Source organism: Parasteatoda tepidariorum, chromosome 11 (genome assembly GCF_982258835.1).
Source record: "Parasteatoda tepidariorum strain Cologne lab strain chromosome 11, Ptep-v5.0, whole genome shotgun sequence".
NCBI classification, from domain to species: domain Eukaryota; kingdom Metazoa; phylum Arthropoda; class Arachnida; order Araneae; family Theridiidae; genus Parasteatoda; species Parasteatoda tepidariorum.
Window position 1 is genome coordinate 63,350,853 of NC_141765.1, and position 21,767 is coordinate 63,372,619.

Consider the following 21,767-nt stretch of genomic DNA (forward strand, 5'->3'; position numbering starts at 1 on the left):
TTAGACAATTTATTCATAAGTGTGTGGGGATGGTAGCTATCGATGATGTCTATGCTATCTATGGGTGGTAGCTATGACTTCTTTTCAATATAAACATGAATCAACTTATATTGAAAATGTAATAAAATTTTTCCTTAGTAGCTTTTCATTGAGTTATATAACACTAAAAAGTTTTTAAAATTTAAAAAAAAAGTTTTTAAAAGTTTTTTTTGTTTTTAAAATAAAAAACTACATTCAAAACATTTATTTATCAAATATTTTAAAACAAATATATCGAATTTAAATATATGTGCTTTTATTTACTAAAATAATTTATCTATAATTAAATATGTTAAATTAGTAGTAGTATTAGAATAATTAGTTTGTAATTTGTACGAAAATGTTTATGCTTAGTTTGCAACTGTTGTCTATTATGTGTCAATAGAATGCTGCCTGAAACCGGGTCTTGAGAAAAAAAATGAGTCCGGGTATGAGTCCAAACCAACCATGCTTTAAAATTTAAACTTCAGGAACATGATCCATATGTCTATGATCAATGCCAAAATTATGCCATTATAATGATCAAATTATTTTCACACCAATCAAATCAGATCATCTTGATGCCCTGGAATCATGTTTCATCCATATGAATTCTGATTCCCTTGTTTACTACATTAGTTCCACACTCCCTCTTCATACTGCATAAAAATATTTTTTTATCCCATCACTCTCAGTCTCAGTTGTTTTTCTTGTTCCATTTTTTCATTTTTAATCTTGTTTCATTACTGGGGTTTTTCTAAATTGCTTTCTCACCTTTATTTTAAATTTTTCATTGGCAACATGTTTTCCTCCTAACTTTTGGTTGGAAACTGCATACTGACCATTTTAAAGTTGCTGGTTGCATATAGTATGCCAAAAGAAAAAGAAAAACAGACCACCCTGAATAATTTTTGATCTAATGATTGGATCTTCATGTTCTAGGACTCAATCTTAATGGTTCAAGGGAGTGACCTCAAATATGTTAATTTATTAGTGCAGACAATGTTTTTAGTTATGAAATCCGGTACAAAAACGTACTATCTCTGAATAAACATACCTTTTTTTCAACAGTTCGAGATTTCTGACTCCAAAATATAGGGGGGTAGCTGCAACCTGGGAAATATGGTTCTTATAGTTCTATTAGGAAAACGTTCCAAAGTTTGAACTCCTTAATGTTAATTTTTACTTTTTGCATACTTTGCCATATCTCAAGAATTTTTTTAGCGAGTTAGAAACTTTTCGCGCCCAATTATAAAATTCTTTTATCCATGCAAAAAATTAATTTTAGTAATTATTTATTATTTTTTATTATTTTATTTAATAATTGCCTAAAATTTTGAATTGTAAGGTATGCAATTTTTTACGTCATTTTTAAGTATTATTAAATATACCATTTCTTTAAAATTTGATTTCTAAGGTCCTATTTAACCGATTCTGCTCAAATTTTGTACTTTGTCATGTAAAATTAAATACTTTAAAATGACGTAAAATTTTTTATACCTTACAATTCAAAATTTTTCAACTGTTATTAAATTATATAATGAAAAACAATAAATATTTACTGAAATTAATTTTTTGTATGGAATTATCTTTAGCTAAAAAAATTTAATGGCTAGGTGTAAAAATTGTTCAATTAGTTTAAAAACATCTCGAGATATGGCGAAATACGCAAAAAGTAAAGGTAACATTAAAGGATCCAAACCTTGGATTGCTCTCCTAACCAAACTATAGGGACCATATTTCCCAGATTGCAGATACCCTCAATATTTTGGGGGTCAGAAACCCGACTCTGATGAAAAAATATGAATGCTTATTCAGAGAAAGTAAGTTTTTGTGTCTTATTTAGTAACTTAAAATATTGTCTGCCCTAATTAATTAGCATATTTGAGATCACCCCCGTGAGCCATTACGAATGTGTCCTAGAATGTGAAGATCTGATAATTAGATCAAAAGTTATTCAGGCTGTTCCGTTTCTTTCTTTTTTCTTTTTTTGTGGAGCCCTGTACACTGCTGATAGTGTTATATGATTTTAAATAGATGTTAGCATTTGATTGATTTTCTAATTTTTATTTTGGCTTTTCTTTTAGGTATTTTTTCCTGAAACTGAAAGAGCAGAATGGGTAAACAAGGTATAATCTTAAGTCCTTCAACTTTTTTCACTTTTGGATAACCAATTTTATCTTTTTATTTATTTTGCTTCTCTTATTATCACTTTTAGAGAAAATACTCTGCTAATAAATGTTCATAAAATTTTTATTTGACTTGTTAACTTTGTTTTGTATACAAAAAAGTTGATATTGGAGAGGTAGTTAAATACCCATTAAACAGGGTATACAGAGACAGTGTTCAAGAAAAATTAACACTCAGAATAACTTTTGATCTAATGATCAGATTATCTTGTACTAAGATTCAATCTTATTGGTTTGAGGGTATCTTGGAGTTATTATAAACTTAGAGGAACATGAATTCATAAAAAAGTTTCACCTCATTAGGCTACACATTTCTTCCTACTCACCTAAGAAAGAAAAGAAGGCCTTCTTTATTTTAATTTACCTTGGATCTCTCGTCTTTTTTTTTAGTTGTACTGTCACTGTAAACAGTCTAATGAAGGGTGTAGTGATCCTAACTCAAAAAGGTTAATGAAGCAGAGGAACATAAAAGTGCTGAGTGAGGTGTCACTAGTGTGGAGAAAAACAGGAAGGTGCAGATTGATGCAGGTGGAATGATCTGGAACATGCAGATTGATACAGGCGGAAAGATCTGGAACGTGCTAGACAGACTGAAAAGAGTCTCAGCTCTGTAGTCTGATCCGGGCTGTCATGCTGAGCACTTGTTACTGAATATAACCGAATTCAACAGATTTTGAAACTAATTATAACATATGTTTACTATAAGTTTATTTTGAACTGTTTTATACATTTCCTAGCAATTTTAACTTAGCATTTTTAAAATAGAGTTGGTTGAGTACCGTATTATGTATGTCCTATGTCGACATTTCTGCAAAGGGGCTGTCAGAAATGCATCTTTTTTGTGCCAGTTGCTTCACTTGTTTTGATATCACTAGAGGAAGGGGAGATTCAGTCAAGTTATTTCCTAGTAAACTAAACAAATCTCCCTCTCTTTCTGCTCACCAGGTCTTATAGAAAAATGAAAAGATGTAAGTTTTTTTTAAATAGCATTTAGTAAAAAGAATCTCCGAATATTGGACTTAAAGAATATGAATATGTAGCTTGGATTTAGTCATTTAATAATTCCTTGATCCTTGTAAGGCTTTAAAAAAATTAGTACATTTTATCCACGAGTTTAGTGTCAACATTATTTATAAGATCACCCATGTTTGTTAAGAACAAATAGAATAATGTAAGTAAGGAAAAAAATATGATGTCAAACTGTATTATGACTTATGAATTTTATAAACAAGTAGAGGTAAATTCTAAAATATGCTCTATCAAAGTATAGAAACTATTTTGTTAAAGCACAGTCTTGATTTCTAATGTATTGAAATAATTTTAACTTACTGTAGCTGCATTTTAGTAAATAATTTCTTTAATTTTTTTAATATATGACTCAGAAAAAACTTTTACCATTAAGTTTTCTTAATTGTAAACAGACATTAACTTTCATCTAAACAGACACTCACTTACAGAACAGATAATTTGTAAACAGATGCTAACTTTGGATTTTTAATATAGATTTTAAGACAAATGTGGCCCTATGTTGGAACATATGTAAAGGAAATGCTAAAAGAAACGATGGAACCTAGTATTAGAGATGCATTGCCTTCATACCTGAAAAGTTTCAGATTTGAAAAAATTTTACTTGGAGATATGGTAATAATGAGCTTGTTAATTTTTGTATACTTTTATCCTTGGAAATTTTTGTTCAGCCAATTGTTTCTCAAAAGCATTTTTCGTTTACTGATATTAACTCTTATCCTCTTACATTAGCTGTTTATACAGTCAATTCGCTATAACTCGAAGTACGATAACTCGAATATTACTATAACTCGATTTTTTTGTGAGGTCCCGACCATTTTATCTTCAATTTCATGTTAATTATTCTCGATTACTAGAATTTTACTCCCTTTAACTCGATTTTTTTTGGATCTTTTAAAGCAAGAAAAAAAAACCTAGGAGCTGATATCTTGCCCCTTCCCTTGCAACACACACACAATGTCTTTCGCACTCTTCATGGAGAAGCTAAAGCTGTCCCTCTTGAAGTATGTGAACAGTGGTTAAATGAAACGTTACCAAATTTACTTCAAGGATACAGTTAAAATTATATTTTCAATATTGATGAAATGGGTTTATTTTTTAAATGTCTTTCAAATAAGACTATGATGTTTAAGGATGGAAACTGCTCAGAGGGTAAAATGACGCTTGACTGTCCTAGTTGGAGGGAATGCGTCTGGAACAGAGAAATTGCCCTTATTTGTTATCGGAAAATACCGAAATCCCCGATGTTTCAAGAATGTAAAAACGTATCCTTTGGATTACAAGTCCAACAAAAAGTTTTGGATGACATCAGTTTTATTTGAAGACTATGTAAGAAAATTTGATCGGAAATTTTTGGTTAAAGAAGAAAAGTGATACTCTTTATGGATAAATGCACAGCACATAGTGATCTACCTAATTTGAAAACAGTAAACTTGCAGTTTCTCCCGCCAAACGCAACAGCAAAGTTGCAGCCGATGGACCAGGGTATCATGAAGTGCTTCAAACAGTCTTATCGTAAATGGCTTGTCAGAAAAATGATCTCAAATATTGTAAGCATTTAGAAGATTTGTAATTAATAAGCATTAATTAAATAATCCGACAGTATTTTGAAAGTCCAAAACCGAAACTAACGACATGTCGAACTTCTGATTTGTCGAAGTTTTTCATCAGTCCTATCAGATTCGAGTTATCGCGAATTTACTGTATATTTTTTCATTCATGGTATTCATAATAAGTCCTTTAATTTTATGAAGCTTCCTAATTTGACTTGGAAAGCAATGGTAAAAAATAATTCTGTTCAATATTTGAAAGAAATATTGATATTATGCTTGCCTTAAACTTATAAAATATATTATAGTTATGATGAAGTGAAGAGTAAGTCTGAGTTTGCAAAATTTCAGCCATCTAGTTGCCATGCAGCAATATTTTTTAGATCCAAAATTTCTGAACATTTTCATTTAAGAAACATTTTATTAATTCAGATGACTTCAAAATATGCATTCTGTTCCAATTTTTGATCTGCTTACTTCAATTAAAGCACCCATGTAAAATGTTCTGGTACAGAACAGCAATGTTTCACAAGCAAAAGGCCAAACATAAGTTCCAGCAATCGTGGGTTGATTTCATACCGTGATTAAGTTAGAATATAGAATAAAAGAATAGCAATCTGTGAAACATGCAGTAATTAGCCAGTAATAGTAGTAATTAGCCAAATCCTTCCTTCCGTAATTAGCCTTCAATCCTTTGCCAAAAGATGCAGTGGGTATTTTCGTTTCTTTTGAATTACATGAATATGCTTAAAATACATGGAAACTGATGATACACTTAAAATGAGTAAGTGCTAACAATGCACAGAATAATTGATGATTCTGTGTTACAGTTCTTGAATGTATTGTTTAAAGCATATAACTTAAAATAACAAATCGCTTATAGACTCTTAAGACTTTGTAGAACTCTTAACGAAATGCTATATTTTTTATTACTTTATTTATTTTTTGATAATATTAAATTTCAAATATCAATTATCATTATCGAATTTCATAAGAAAAAAAAATAGTTATGCTTCTTTCCAATTCATAATATAGTGATTTCTAAAAAAAAATTTGTCCTGGATATTCAAAATCTTGTGTTTTCATAGAACCTGAGCATAACTAACATTTTTAAAAATTAAATGTGTGTTTCAATTAAACATTCTCAGAAAGTCTTAAAGTGTAGTGTGAGAAAGTCTAAAGTGTAAAGTGTAGAAATTAAAGTGATCATAACAAATTGATGCTTCACATTTTGAATTTATGTTATATTTTATGCAAACTTTTTTTTAAATCAAATTTTAAATTTAATCATACCTATTCATTGTAAATGTTAAATGATAATTTTTATAACCAACTCATTGATTCATTTTATATTTTATTCTCTTATTATATTGAAATTGCATATTTTAGCGATTACTTTTTAAAAATATTTCTGTACAATTATTAAAAACCATTCATATTTGTTTTTAGCCCCCAAGGATTGGTGGTATTAAAGTTTATCAAGAAAATGTGTCACGAAATGAAATAATTATGGATTTAGAAATTCGGTAGGTTTTCTTTTCTTTTATTTTTCATCTATGGCAACATTGTGATTGTTAAAAAAGGTGTGTTTTTCATATTTATTGCTTATATAATAAATAAAATCATGAATATTTTATTTTCAAAATTTAGTGAAAAGAATACATTAAAATTATAAAAATCATAATTATTGAATTGTAGCAACAGTCAATTTTGTTCTCATAGTAGGAAATGGTTGTTTTCCTGCAGATAGAAATAATAGGATTGGATAGTTAATTTTCGGACATGTTTACCCTTTGTAGCACAACAGTTTAACAGTTACATACTTTTAAATATAAAATAAATACAGGTTTCATAAAAAAATGCAATGATTAAACAAAAAGTCTGGAGCTTTTAAAATATCTTTACAAATATATTGCTGATAAAAAAAAAAACATTTTCAATTCTTTTTCACTAAAGTTTTTGATAGGCTAATGATTATCTTCCTTGGGAAGTAAATTTGAAGGCAATTATGAAATTATGGAGAGAAAATTTTATGACGAGACAATTTTAGAATATTTTTTTTTTTTTTTTAAATTTAAACATCCTATATATATCTTAATAAAATAAAATTTTGAAGAAAGTAGCTAAATATTTAGAGTGTTGTATTTTTATTCTTCCTGATTAAAACTCTCAGTTGCAAACTATTTACTTCTATTGAGTGAATTTAAGTTTTACTAAGATACTTTATTTATTAGTCTCTGAATATTCATTTGACAAGGAAAGGATAAATGAAATTGTATATACTAGACTGTCTTTTTGGTGGTAAAGTGGTTAATTAAGATTCTATATTGGTAAAGCTATCAAAATTAGTAATGTAATAAATTGTTCTGCTTTCTTCAATCTGGTATTTAAAATTACTACCATTGAATCATGCATAATATTGATTCAGGTTATGGATGGTGTTTTCGACACTAGGGAGCGCTGCTAGCTGTGGGCCTGCTTATACTTCCAGGTTGCTGTTTCCTGTGTATTTTAAAGCCATTTGGCTCACAACGTGGTTTTATGGCGCACGGGCATTGATTGTAAACAATCAATTGCGGGTCTCTGGGTGGCGAGGGTGTCATAGACTTAACATAGTGAGGTTTAAAATTAAAGTGTTTTTAACTTATATTCTGAATTTATTTAGAATATTACATATATTTTTCGAAAGATAGTGTACTGAACTTTAAATAGTGATGCAGTTTTAATTGAAAATTTCCTTTTAAATGCTGCAATTTGAGGATATATATTTGGTCACTTTATTTCCTGTGATTTGTAATGTTATGGCACAACTTGATTAGAAATAAATGTATAGAATACCTGCATTAAAATTAATATTATTATTTAGGATTTAGTGTTTTATTTATGTGTGTATGTTTTTATTTATTTTAAAACTGATATATATTAAACACAGTTTTGAGTATATCATAGTCAATCAATCTTATTAATTCACGTTATTTTTCTTAATGGTATTTTTATTTTGAATAGTTCTTCTAATTCTTATTTTATTAGAAAACTTGTCTTCTAAACTTTGAATTGGGATAGATTTATGATTCATTTATTCCATTTTTATTCAATAAATTGTGGATTCCACTAGGATCACCATGTTGTTTACTTCTTACATGTTATTTATATTGCTTTTGCTACTCTAATATACTTACTATACATGTATCAAAATACTGTACATACTAAAATTAATATTATTATTAAAGATCTTGTATTTTTTTGTGTTTTTTAAGTCATTAAAGCAGAGTAAATACAAAAAATGTTTTTTGTACATGAGTGTCTCACAAAATAACATTTTAAATGAATAAAAAAGCATGTTCTGATCCTATTTAAGAGTATTTACATTAGTGTTTAAAGCTTTTCTTAGTTAAACAATGGCTAATTGTATGAGAATAAGTTTTTATTCACATTAAAATGTGAATCAAATATATAAATTATAGAAAGTATATCCAATATTCTGTCACACATTTAATTCTAAAAGTTATTTAATCACTTATATTTATTTAGCAAATTTTATCTTAAATATAAAACTGGGGAGTGATCTGCCTCCTCGCCGTGCACACTCGTAACATATTTCTATGGCTAAAAAATCTATTACTACTGACATGTGTTCTTACTCTATAATCAGTTTGAATGGATGATCATCACATTTTCCATTGAAATACTCTTTGTGAGATTATTGTTTCCAAGTGGTACTAAAAAGCAAAGGGACAAATCGTTTATTTTGTGATTTTTTTTGTGTGTGATAAATCATTTGCATTACAAGTTATTTAAAATTTGTTATTCTTTTTACCTCTCATTAAGCAACATAAACAATTTTGATTAAACCTTTCTTGAAACATGAAGGATATTTCTTTGTAAGTAAAACTAAACAGTATTTGAATTATTAAAGTAAAATATAACTAAAACTCTCAAAATAAACTATAAACAAATAACTAAAACTTTCAACTGTTTTTAATTTAAAACACTTGAAACTAAAAAAACAGTACACTTGGAATTAACATACTTATTAGACATATGAATTAAACTAAATATATTTTGCTTTATGTAATGGCAAAATTAAAATGTAAGTCGATTGTTAGCCTGACAGCACTGCAACTCAAAGGTGTTTGAACAAGACATCACCGATTAATATTCACTATGATGGCTATTAAGCTGTATTCATAGAAATTTCTTTTTTTAAATTTTCAATTCTATGAAAGTCTTTAAGCGGTGACTTGATTATTCTTTCATTGTTTATGTATTTCAATGAAACATTAAACTATTTTTTTTTTTTTTTTAAAGAAAGAGAGAGAAAATTCAGGTAAAGGAGAGTTAATTACTATATAGAATATTTAATACAATAAGTTTTACAATATTTCATTCATATCAATAGGGTGCCCTACAAATGGGGAGCTGAAATTTGTAAGTAAAACAGACACTATATTCTTAGAAGAACAAATAGCAGGTCTACATTTACCATGCGATTCACACATGCACGAGGCGTGTCTCTCACACATAGTTTTTAAACAGTCACTCATGCGAGTAAAACATTCGAATATAAGTTGGTTAATAAACTCACCGCTAAGCATCATAGTCCTGAGATAGAGTAGCAGATACATAAATTATAGTTTTTAAAGAAATATTTATCACCCAATACAAACTATAAGAAAAACTGCATGAAATATTAGATGTTCACATGCTTATGTCAAAGCGGAGATAAGTTTTTATCCTGATTTTATATTCAATGAAATAAGATAAGTGGTGATGAATTAAAAAAAAATAGTAATAATAACTTAACACATTATTTAAAAACAAGAAGAAAAAAAATTAAAGCATTTACGCAGGATATTTATTATATATTTTTCTCAAACCTCTTCTGAATGTACTTCATGGATATTCAATTAATTATTTAAATAATAACTTTCGAAGAAAATTATTATTTGGACATAATCACATAATTGGGTTATAAAATATTATATAGCTAAAATTCTTAAAGCAAGGATAGAAATTATTTTACAATAAACCTTTAATTATTAATTAAATTTCTTTATATTTTCATTTTTTCCCCTTTATTTTCAATTGATTTGAAAACATACAAATCCTACCCAAAATTCAATGTTGTTTGATAGACAGTTTATAACAAACATGCATAATGACTAATAAATTTTAAAGAAAAAAATCAATACAAACATACGCACCTTCATACTATGCTATCACCGTGTTATGGAGTACCTTATAGTCAGACTTAATTTTGAAAGGTCTTCATGGGTGTCCTTAGGGATTGATGCGGCTTAGAAGGGGCAATAGGCGGAAAGATACTTGATATTAAATAAGAAACAAGTTTCCTCACTAAAGCCCCACTGAGCCATTCTGCATCCTTTAAAGAATCAATTGAATAATATTTTCATTTCATCACAGCTTGCTTTAAATAATTCCATCTGCTTCTCTTCACAATTTATTTTGAATTGTTTTCTCCAACAAAGTTGCATCCTAAATCGAAAGGAAACAAGTGTGAGGAAGAATTATGAAACGTGCATTATACGTAATCTAATTAATAATGTCTTAAGTAAAATATGAACAACTATTTCTTACATGAATCATAACAAACAGTAACTTTAAGTGGAGAGCCTACTCACTTAAAAATAAGTATTTTTGTGATAAATATTATTAAAATCTAACTAAAAATTTTTTATACATACTTAAAATAAATTAATTCTACTCTTAATAGACAAAATAGTTAAATAATAATGTGTATTTGTGAAAATATCAGCAAAATCCTTATATTGGAAGCTCTGCCACCCAAAAGTTAATTAATAAAAACAAATTAATTTTAATGTACATTAACAAAATTTTGTTTATTATTCTGCTCTGTTTATAAAACAATCATTATATTTTATCTACTTACTTAATATCTTAAGTAAAAATTCAAAAACTATTTTTAATAGGAATCAAAACAAATTATCGTTAGAGAGAACACGCTCAACCACATAATACAAGACTTCTTTGTCAAATATTAACAAAGCCTAATTAAAAGATTTTAAAATATTCGGTATATATGTTTAAAATACATTAATTCTATTTTTAATAGACAAAATAATTAAACAATAATGTGTATTTGTGAAAATAACATTGAAATCCTTATATTCGAAGGTCTGCCACCCTGATGCTCAACTACATAACACAAGACTTCTTTCATAAATTTTAGCAAAATCTGATTGAAGCATTTTCAAGAAGTTTAGAACATTTAAAAAAATTAATTAAGTCTACGGTTAAAAAACAAAAGAATTAAATAATAATGTCTGTTAGTAAAAATATCAGAAAAATCCATTCACTCAAAGCTGTTACCCGGAAGTTTATTTACAAAAATAAAGCAATTTAAATATTGTAGAACATTTTTTATCCCTATTTATCATACAGGCATTATACTTAATTAATATCTAATGTAAAAAATCAACTATTTCTCATATGAATCACAACAAACATCTTTAAGGAGAGAGCACACTCTCACCCAAGGAACAAAAGATTTTAAACAAATATTATCTAAACCTTACTAAATTATTATAATAGATTTAGGACATTTCAAAAAATAAAAAAAATCTACTTTTAATAAACAAAAGAATTAAATAATAATGTGTATTAGTTAAAATATCAGGAAAATCCATTCATTCAACGCTCTGCCACCCAGAAGTTTATTTACAAAAACAAAGCAATTTAAACACACTGAAACAATTTTTTTATCATTATTTGTTCCTATATATTATAAAGGCATTATACTTAATTAATATCTTACGTAAAAAACAACAACTATTTCTAATTTGATTCAAAACGAACAATATTTTTACAACTTAGGTGTTATTTCGATTCAACTAATTAATGAATACCACATGCAATAACTGATAAATGTGTCGCAATATAATAAGAAAAAAATGAAAAAACAATACGCCTATATCATTTTATTAATGTTAAAATGATAAAGGGTATATAATTTTAACATTAATTGAGGATTAGTAGTGTTAAGTAGTAGTAACATGTGGCTTAATCAATAATAAATATGAAAACCTAACATATGAAAAAAGACTTTATAAAACACTTACCTTGTCAATAATATATGCCAACTTTCAAATTTAACTATTCCTGAATTATAATGCATAAACTTAATCTTGCTCTTCTAACTATATGCTAACACTAACGTAAGATGGTGCACAGCATGCAACACGAACAAGCAGTAATAAACAAATGGAAAGAGGCCAAATCAAGACTGCCAAAAAAGCGAGTTATTCAAAATCTAGCAACCATGTCACCTTTTTTAATAATAAATAACAAAATAACTAAAACAAATTTTCACTCCAAACTCCCCAGAATTACACAATAACATTAATATCTTATGAAATACAGCAGATTTGAGCTCAGAAATTATCTAATTTATTTCTTTTATGGAAAACAAAATTATCCGTTTGAAAACATTGCCTATCAGAATAACATGTAGTAAGCAGCTGCAAACTTTTTAACCGGAACTAGAGTAGGGTCCAAGCTCGAGATTGTTATTGTTTACATTTCTACTGAAAACACCATCCATTTTCTTGAGTCTGGTATTTTAAAGTTAAGTACTAAATAGATCATACTGAGTATAACATTAAAAAGGAAGTATAAATTGTATGAAACATTTGGTTTAATCTTTATTATGTTAGGTTAATGTAATTATGTAATGCTTTAATATTTAGTTAATGTGTTAATTTAAATTATTTTTAAGGTATTCTGGTGACTGCAATATAGTAGTTGGTGTAAAGAAATTTAAAGCTGGAATAAAAGATATTCAGGTTGATATGTTTTGTTGCATAATTGTTTGATATTTATTATTGCTTTTACAAATAAAACATTGCAGTATGTGGTGACTGTGACCCATATCTGAAAAGAAGTTTATACAGTAATTTCCGGTAAATAGGCCGCGGCCTATACGTGTTTAAAAGTTGGGCTGTCACGATGCGCGGCCTGTACGCCGATGCGGCCTATATGTAGAATTTTTTTATCCCATCCCACAAGTGAGAATTTTTTGATCATGGTGGATTTATTCAAAATCAGATGTTTAGCAAAAATTTTCCAAAATAACGAGCCTAATTCGTAATGTTTACTCTGGTAACGTTTTTTCTTTCTTATTTTTTTAAATGAATTTGCCGAATTTCGGATCGCGTTCGGAAATTTCAATATGGCGCCCATATATTACGATAATTCAATTAAACTGTTAATTTCCGAAAATTAATTAATTACAATAAATTTAGTTCAGTTTTGATCGTAGATTATGATGGGGTGAATTTAAAAATGTCCCATCTTAAGAAATTTCATTAATTAAAATAATTATCTATATTATAGAAATAACAATATATATTTTTAATAAGCTAACAACTAATGATTAAAAAACAAGCTAACAACTAAATACAATTTAAAAATAAAAACTAGCTTTCAAATAATAAAAAAAAATAGCAATTAATATCTAATAAAAAACAAAAGAGATTGATTTACATCGAATAAAAAGAAGCCTCAAAAGGGATAGAATTCATTTTGTATCCCACTTGGTAGTTTCAATTTCAAAAGGGTGTGGCTAATTTATGGTCAAACTGGAGGGGGAAAAAATGGGGACAAATGAGTAGAGCATTTCCACAGCTGTCAAGATTGATTTATCAGTTTCTTCCAACTTGCATTTCTTTATTTTGTTCATTGGAAATGCAGATGTTTTTACTTTTCCCTTTATTTTAAACTGCTTTTAGAAACAGATGTTTCCTTTGACTCAGATTTGTTTTCATGTTTTTTTTTTTTAAAGATAAAATAAAGTTACTTCATCAGAATAAAATTCAAATAAAAAGAATTTTTTATCGCATACACATCCTTAACTTAGGATCATTCTCAATTCTTTTTTTTTTATGATAAGTATACATAAAAATGATGATGATAATGTAATGAGTATACATAAAAAAAAATATTTATCAATAACTTTTTTCTAAGTATAGAGTTTATGTTTTAAAGATTATTATTTTTTATGAGTATTTTCACACATGTGATATTTGATAAAAGTATATATTTATAACCTATATATTATATGATATTTGATAACTTTTTTCTAAGTATAGAGTTTATGTCTTAAAGATTATAATTTTTTATGAGTATTTTCACACATGTCATATTTGATAAAAATCGATGATCGATCGAAAAAACGAAAGTGCGGCCTTTACGATTGCCGACTTGAAAAAAAAATAAAATAAAAAATTAATAAATAAATATAAAAAATTTAAAAAATAAAATAAATAAAAGCTTCATTTAGGATATTATAAATTAGCTCATTGTTATTTTATTAATATAAATTCTATTTGAATTTCAAAGATTTTTTTCTCAGCTAGTATTATTCTCAAAATTCTCTCTACAATCCCTTTTCTGTAATATTGACCCAGATCAAGAGTTTTTTATTTAGTTTTTCTAAGCTGACAATCAATTAACTAGAGAGTAACTTTATCGCAAGTTTTTCAGTCAAGAAACTACTAAATAAATCAGATAAAACTATACAGTTTTTAAAATTTTTTTATTAATTTCTAGTATTTTTTTTTATGAGCAATTAGGTTTTTTTTTATGAGCCTTCAAGTAAATTAAATTTTTTTTCTTTAATTTATGGCGTTTCCTGTTTGATTATAGTAATTGATATTTCTATAATTAGTAATAGATGATTTCCTTTTTAGATGTATGGAACGTTAAGAGTAGTAATGAAACCATTGGTGAAAATTATTCCTCTTGTTGGTGGAGTTACTGTCTTTTTCTTAAATAGACCTGTAAGTGAAGATAGTGTTTCCAATAATTGATTTTTTACGGGGAGCAACTATGCATTCCTTATATAGAGCTGGATAGCACTGAAAACTTGAATTTATTGTGCAGAATGACTTTTGCCTCAATCTAATTCATATTAAAACCTAACTCTGTTCAAACAAACATCAAAGTTCTCATTGTTGCTAGATTTCTTATTTTTTATGTCTAGGATTCTTTGATAAAACAAGTTAAATAATACATTAATTAAAGATAATTAGTAAAATTATCAACTGTAAAAAACCTTTCTTTCATTTACAAATACTTTTAAAATTTGTTTATACATGACATAAGTTTTTGTGTGTATTTTTTAATGTTTTCATGCAATTCTTTTTCAGAGAATAGATTTCAACTTGACAAATGTTGCTAACGTATTGGATATGCCTGGATTAGGGTAGGTGTTTAGTATTTACCAATTACTGTATATCCCATTGTATAAGTTGATTCTCTCTTTTTGATAACAAGATTGTAAATTTCTGGTATGTCTGGTTCATAAGTTGATTGTTGAAAAAAACCAAACATGAAAATTTCTAAAATTCAAGCATAAAAAACATTTGTTTTACAGAATTTTTCAAGTTAAAAATATTTCACCTTGTTCTCTATGGATATTTGCCCTCAAATAAAGATTCTATGAGGTGTCCCCTTAAAAAAAGAATCATTAATAGCTTTTGTAAAGCAACCAGTAATTAAATTTGACAGAGGTGATCTTTTGGAATCTTTAAATTTTTAGCTTTATGGTGTGTTTCAAAAGTTTTCATTGTGTTATATTTTTTTAAAAATGCTTTTAAATAAATTCTTAATCTTAATTTTTTTTAACATAATTTAAAGCATTGTTTCTAAAAAAACCTTTATATGTAAAGAAAATATGATAAGAGAAAATGCGAAATTTATTGTATATATAATATATTAAAAGTAGTTTTTGAACGGAGTAAATTGATTCAGAGTTATTCATTTCTATCTTTGTTTATAATTCATTGATATATAATGATCAACAATTGCCTGACTTTATTTGCAGGGTATAAATCAAGCCTCTGATTTTTGTAAAATTTTGAGGGTTTGAAAAATTGACTTAGATACAAGATATATTTAATATCAGTTGATTTTCCAAAAAGCTGAAATCTAAAACTAAGTTAATAGATTTAATTAAATTATGATAACTTCTTTATTGATGTATGTTATTATTCTATGTATGGTTGTACAATAACGTGTTTTCAATAGACAAAATATAAAACTACACATTAATGGTAGTGCATGTTTCATACTGTTTTATAGAGCTGTATATTTTATTGAGTATATAAAGCTAATAATTGTTATTAGTTTGCTAAATCATAAGTATTCTAGTTTTATTTTCTATAAGTATTTAGATTATTTTCATTTTTCATGCATGTCAGTTGAGGAAAATGTTGCTGAAAGAACAAAAAAGGATTTAATTATGTACAATTACAATTTGAAGAGAAATTTGACTTTTATTCCTATTTGGTTACTGATTAAATATGAAATTTTTAAATCAACAAAATATGACAAATAAGTTATACATGAATAAGTTGAAATTATTGTAGTTAATAATAACATCATCAAACATTCTTAATGAAGAATCATTTGAATAATTTTTCATGTACATAAAGTATATAATTTGAAACATTTTGTTTACATTGAAAAAAAAAAGGTCCTTTAATTTGTTTGCTAGGGATATATGAAGGAAATATTATCTTTGATTTGCTGCACACAAATAATATTATTAATTTTCTATACATGAAATATTCATCCATTATACCTGACAAAACATGTTCTATTTTTTCTCTCTTTCAATGTGTAAGATATTATGTATGCTAAAGTGTTTTAAGTAGTATGCAGTTTGAAAAAAAATTTAATGCGTAAAACTTAAATCTTTAGTCTTAAAACTTTTTCTTCAGTTTTTCTTATAGATTATTGTTTATTTATTTTAATTACATTAGAATTGACTGAGATAGATTGATAAATTTTAGGGATGTTCTTAGAACTGCTGTGAATGAACAAGTTGCTGCTATGATGGTTTTACCTAATAAATTCCCTGTTCAACTAATTCAAGATATTCCATTAAAGTCATTGAAATTTTCACCACCAGCTGTATGTATTTTCTTAAAATATTTGTTTATAACTTAGTCATGTATGTATCTTTTTTTTTTTTGCATTCACGTAGTCCTTTTATGTTCCAAAACATACTTCCTATTATGAAATAGTGTAACTGTATTAAACTTTCACTTGTTTAGCAATTGAGTATCATATGGCAAAATGTAAAGATCTAATTTAAATAATGTACGTTAAATGTCTTTAGTCAAATAATTATTGTAATAAAAGTAATTAAATATTGACTTTTGTAATTCCTTCTATCATGTAACTTGTTTAGAAAATTTTACATTTATGGCAGTGATGTAAATTATATGAAAAATAATCACCATTATTGTTGTTTTAATTTTTGAGTGTAAATTTGATCTCTGTTGCTGAGTGAAATTTGAACAAAATTAAAATTTTTTTTAAAAAAAAGTTAACAAAACTTGACTTTTTTTGTATTGGTTATGGTATAAGTTTATGATTTTGATTTAAAATTTTAGGGAGTTCTTCGTTTACATATTATTGAAGGTCGGGATCTAATCAAGGCGGATGTGGGTGTGCTAGGCATGGGAAAGTCTGATCCATATTGTATTATATCAGGTTAGTAAATTTTTTAAAATTTATAGCAAGTTCTTTTTAACTTTAGTACAAATTTAAACAGTACAATTGATAGTAGTTTTATTTGTCAGTACATATTTTAAAGACACGAACTTTTGTAGTAAATTAAATTTCATAGTTTTATGTAAGTCATGTTTAGCACGATCATTTTATATAATTTAAGACTTATAAATACTTTAAGATTTGTTTGCTTTTATATTTATTATGAAGATACTATATTGTAAAATAACAATGCAACTCTTTGTTTCTATTTTGCTAATATGATATTTATATATATAATTGTTTATTTTAGTTGGAGTACAAGAATTTAAAACTCAGGTTATAAAGAATACTATCTTTCCTAAATGGAACTTCTTTTGTGAGGTAATAAATATCTTTTCATAATATTTAAATTTCTGATAGTAAGTAATCTCAAAACAAGTGATGTACATTAAGAAAGTTTATTTTAATTGCAATCTTGTAGATTTGTCAATAGCTGAAAACTTATGACTGTAAAAGAATGACTTGCAATTGAAATGAACATTTATTTTCAGAACTCCACTCGTCAGTTATTATTTTTTTTATGCTTCAACTAAAATAAAGTGAATACATTAAATTAATATGAAACAAAATTTAAGGCAAAAAAATCAATTTAAAAATTTTATAATGGTTATCAATTTTGGGTGGAAGTAAGGTGAAAAGAAGAAATAATAGAACTTACATAATACAGTACATTCTTTTTTTCTGGATTGTTTTAAATGCTTATTTTTTTTAAAGAAAAATGTGGTTTACTATAGAGTTTAGAGGTTTCTGTTATAATTATTTTTTTTACTAACAATTATTTTTCTTTTTCATAATTTTTTATCTTAACTCTTTTTATAATCATATTAAATTATGATTTCTACCAATGTTTTCAAGGGTAAATTTTATGATTAAAAATAACTACTATATACATATCTAATGAAAAAAAATTGCAATTTTATTTTAAAGGGGACATGTAAAATTATTTTGTATACCAGACCAAAAAATGAAAGAAAAAAAACAGGCTTTCCGGAACTAGGGCGCTTGTTGAAACAATGGGAAAAAAGATAATGTTAAGGCCTGGTGAGTCTTAGCGAGAGACTTGAAATTGAATATTAATGTATCAAAGAGAAATGCATGAAGTGATTTTATTTCAACCATTGATTGCAAAAAAGTTAGAAATTTATGACAAATAAGTTTCAAGAGAAAAGAAAAGAACCGATTATATTTAACAATAGACAAATGTCAGAGGATGAAGATATTGCTGAGATTTTTGTGAAATTTTATGCAGAGAAATAGAAAAAAAGATGAAAGAAAGAGAAAGTACTTTGAAAAGATAAGATTAACTAATTGTTATCAGTCAGTTGGTGAAGGTATTTGTTGTATGGAATTATGGATGAGTGCACTGAATTATGTTATCGAGAAACAAAAAGTTAAGAATAGTCCTGGTCCTGCATAAATTCTGCACTCATGCAGAATTTATGAAACATTTGGATATAGCAATCTTGAATATTCTATTGACGCTTTTTAAACTTTCTTATAATTTGTACTGGGTATCAAGGCGAAAATCTATTATCGTTCCGATAGCAAATAAGGAGAAACCATTATGATAGTTACAGACTGATATCACTTAACTCCATTATGGCCAAGGTAATGGAGAGAATGGTTAATGAGATACTTTAGTTACTATTTAGAACATTATAATCTTTTGACAGATACATAAAATAGATTTAGAATTCATCATTCTATTATTCAACAGGTCATAAGATTGTGATAAACAATTAAAAATAGTTTTGATAGAAGTGAGACTATAATGGCAGTTTTTGTTGATTTCAGAGCAGCATATGATCATATTCCGAGAACTAAATTGATTTTTAAGTTAAAAACCCTGGAAATCAATGGAAAATGATTCAATGGATTAAAATTGCAATTACTCAAAGATTTTATGCAGTTTCTTATGGATTAGAAACTTCAAGTTATTAACAAATTCATTTTGGTCTATAGCAGGTAAGTGTGATAAGCACAAAACTTTTTAATGTTTACATTAATTATCTTCCTGAGAAAATTAAAAGAAGTAAAGGAAATAGGGTTTTATATGCTGATGGCTTATAGACTTCAGCACCTAGAAAACACTCCAATAAAGAATCTTAGAATCAATTAGGCTTTAGAAGTTTTATTTAAATGGTCAACAGAAAATCAAATAGAAGTAAATATTGACAAGATTATGTACCAAACTTTTGCCCTGTATCATCAAGCAACTTAAATGGATTTGGAAGTATATTGGTGCTAGTATCTGATAAGCAGAGGAAGCTATTTACACTGGTGGACAAAATTAAGAGATGGAAGACATTTTCCCAAATATCTCAAAAACTGAATATAAATAAATGAAATTTGGTATGGATATAGCTTATTCCATGATAATAAAGTATGCAAAACGAAAATGAAAGTGCCATTCTCTGGCAAGACCTATTGCCAATAAATCCAATGTAGTCTGAACTTAAGGATAAAAGATAACAATAAAAGTGAGGCTTGTACAGTGTGTGTTGCCTCTAGTATGGTGTATGGTCCCCCCTGACAGACAGCATGCACAACAAGTATGCATGTTGTTAATAAGGGAGTTAAGGAGGACTTGTGGAAGACCCTCCCATTCTTCCACCAAAGCAAATTTTAACTCCAGAATGGTTCTGGGGGAGGTTGGCGCATTGCAATAGCTCTCCCAAGAGCATCCCAAGCATGTTCAATAGGATTCAGGTCAGGGGATTTGGCTGGCCAATCCATTCGTTGAATATCCTCGCTTTCCAGATACTCATCAACCATGAGAGCCCTATGTGGTCACGCATTGTTGTCCATAAAAATGAACTCAGGGCCAACAGTGCCCCTGAAAAGACGCACATAGTGCTCTAGGACCTCCTGCCTGTACCTCTGGGCATTCACGGAACCATTGTCAAACACATGGAGTGGTGTGCGGGTATCTTGCATGATCCTGCCCAAACCATGAATCCTCCACCAGCATAATGGTACCTTTCAAAAATGTTGCTGGGATGGTATCGGGTTCCAGATTCCCTCCATATCAATAACCGTCCAGAATCAGATTGTAGACTGAATCTGGACTCATCGGTGAAGAGAACATTAGCCCATTGAAGCTGTGTCCAATTCTGATGTTGTCTTAATTTTGTCCACCAGTGTATTTAGGAGTGAAATTTGAATAAACGCTCAATTGGCAGAGACATAAACAATGTGATTGATGGAGCTTGAAATAGGCTAACAGTGATTAAAAGAAGTGAAATGGGGTTGTATAAGAGAAACTTTTTAATAGTCATATAATTTATATGTCAAGCCATTAATCTGCTACTGTTGCAAGGTCTTGATTACTTGTTCAAACTTACATTTCAAAACTTGATTTTTTTTTAAAATGAAGCCCTAATTCTTGTTACTGGGGCTTTGTAAACTACTTCAGCACAAGCAGTGCTTGCTCTTACAGGCAAGCTTGACCTTACAAGCTTAATGGCTTGCCCTTACAGTGCGATAGAGAAGATTATACAAGAGAGAGCTTTTATATTATATGAGAAATTAATCAGTTTTCCATCAGCAGACTTATGGAGAAATTACTTGCACTGACCACAGTGTTGACGTAAAATATCCTCTGTGGTAAGACAGATCATGGGTTAGAGTCCCCTTGCCATCAGGCTAACCAAGCTAGGTTTTCGTGGTTTTCTTCGCCATGCAATCCATATGCAGGTTAGTTTCATCAAAAAGTCCTGTGCAAAGGCAAATTTCTCTAAATACATCCAGGAGTTCCTTTGTTTTTTTTGGATTGGGTTCAAAATTACAAGGCTACGGAATTGAACATTAGTAGTCGTGAACCCAAAATATTGGGTCAGCTGTTTAATGATGGTTATAAAATAAAACATTTTTAGACTTCGGAGATTGAAAACTCAAAATGCATTCTGGCAGAATGTTCTAAAACTGAAATCTGATTTATGTCCTTTTGGTTGTTCCAACAGAAGAACTTATAAAACCAACACAAACTCGGTTTTTCTAGTATCTATAAGAAACAAATGTTATTTGATACACACTATAGCAAAGTCATAAAATTAACTTACTAATATTATGGTATTAATTGCCTCTTTTTCATAAAATTGTGTATGTTTTTACAGATCCAGATTTCTTTTAATTGCAAAGTATCTATAAAATAATTGGAGAGTGAGGGTTGAAATATTATGGTTTTGGAATAAATTGAGAAAAGATAAACTATACATAAAAAAAGTTTAGATTTCATGTTTATTCTGAAGGAATTGATCTGTGTTGCTCAAGTTTCCTTGCATAAGGTGATGTTTAGTCTCTGTTGGGCAGAACATTAATTAATTCCACATTGTAGCTAAGCATACATCTTGTAATATGACGACTTAAGATTTATTCAAAACAC

At 27.8% G+C, this 21,767-nt stretch overlaps 1 protein-coding gene across 3 annotated transcripts in view; it reads left to right on the forward strand.

The window, feature by feature from the left end:
* Nucleotides 1-21,767, forward strand: part of Esyt2 (extended synaptotagmin-like protein 2) — a 48,513-nt gene that overhangs the window by 12,675 nt on the left and 14,071 nt on the right. For all 3 annotated transcript variants that reach the window (XM_087155131.1, XM_087155129.1, XM_087155130.1), the window contains exons 2-10: nucleotides 2,106-2,147; nucleotides 3,711-3,848; nucleotides 6,233-6,309; nucleotides 12,540-12,606; nucleotides 14,512-14,601; nucleotides 14,971-15,026; nucleotides 16,618-16,738; nucleotides 17,224-17,323; nucleotides 17,634-17,704. In XM_087155131.1, the coding sequence (XP_087011257.1) occupies nucleotides 3,723-3,848; nucleotides 6,233-6,309; nucleotides 12,540-12,606; nucleotides 14,512-14,601; nucleotides 14,971-15,026; nucleotides 16,618-16,738; nucleotides 17,224-17,323; nucleotides 17,634-17,704 (708 nt within the window). In that variant the 5' untranslated portion in view covers nucleotides 2,106-2,147; nucleotides 3,711-3,722. The remainder of the gene's footprint in view (nucleotides 1-2,105; nucleotides 2,148-3,710; nucleotides 3,849-6,232; nucleotides 6,310-12,539; nucleotides 12,607-14,511; nucleotides 14,602-14,970; nucleotides 15,027-16,617; nucleotides 16,739-17,223; nucleotides 17,324-17,633; nucleotides 17,705-21,767) is intronic.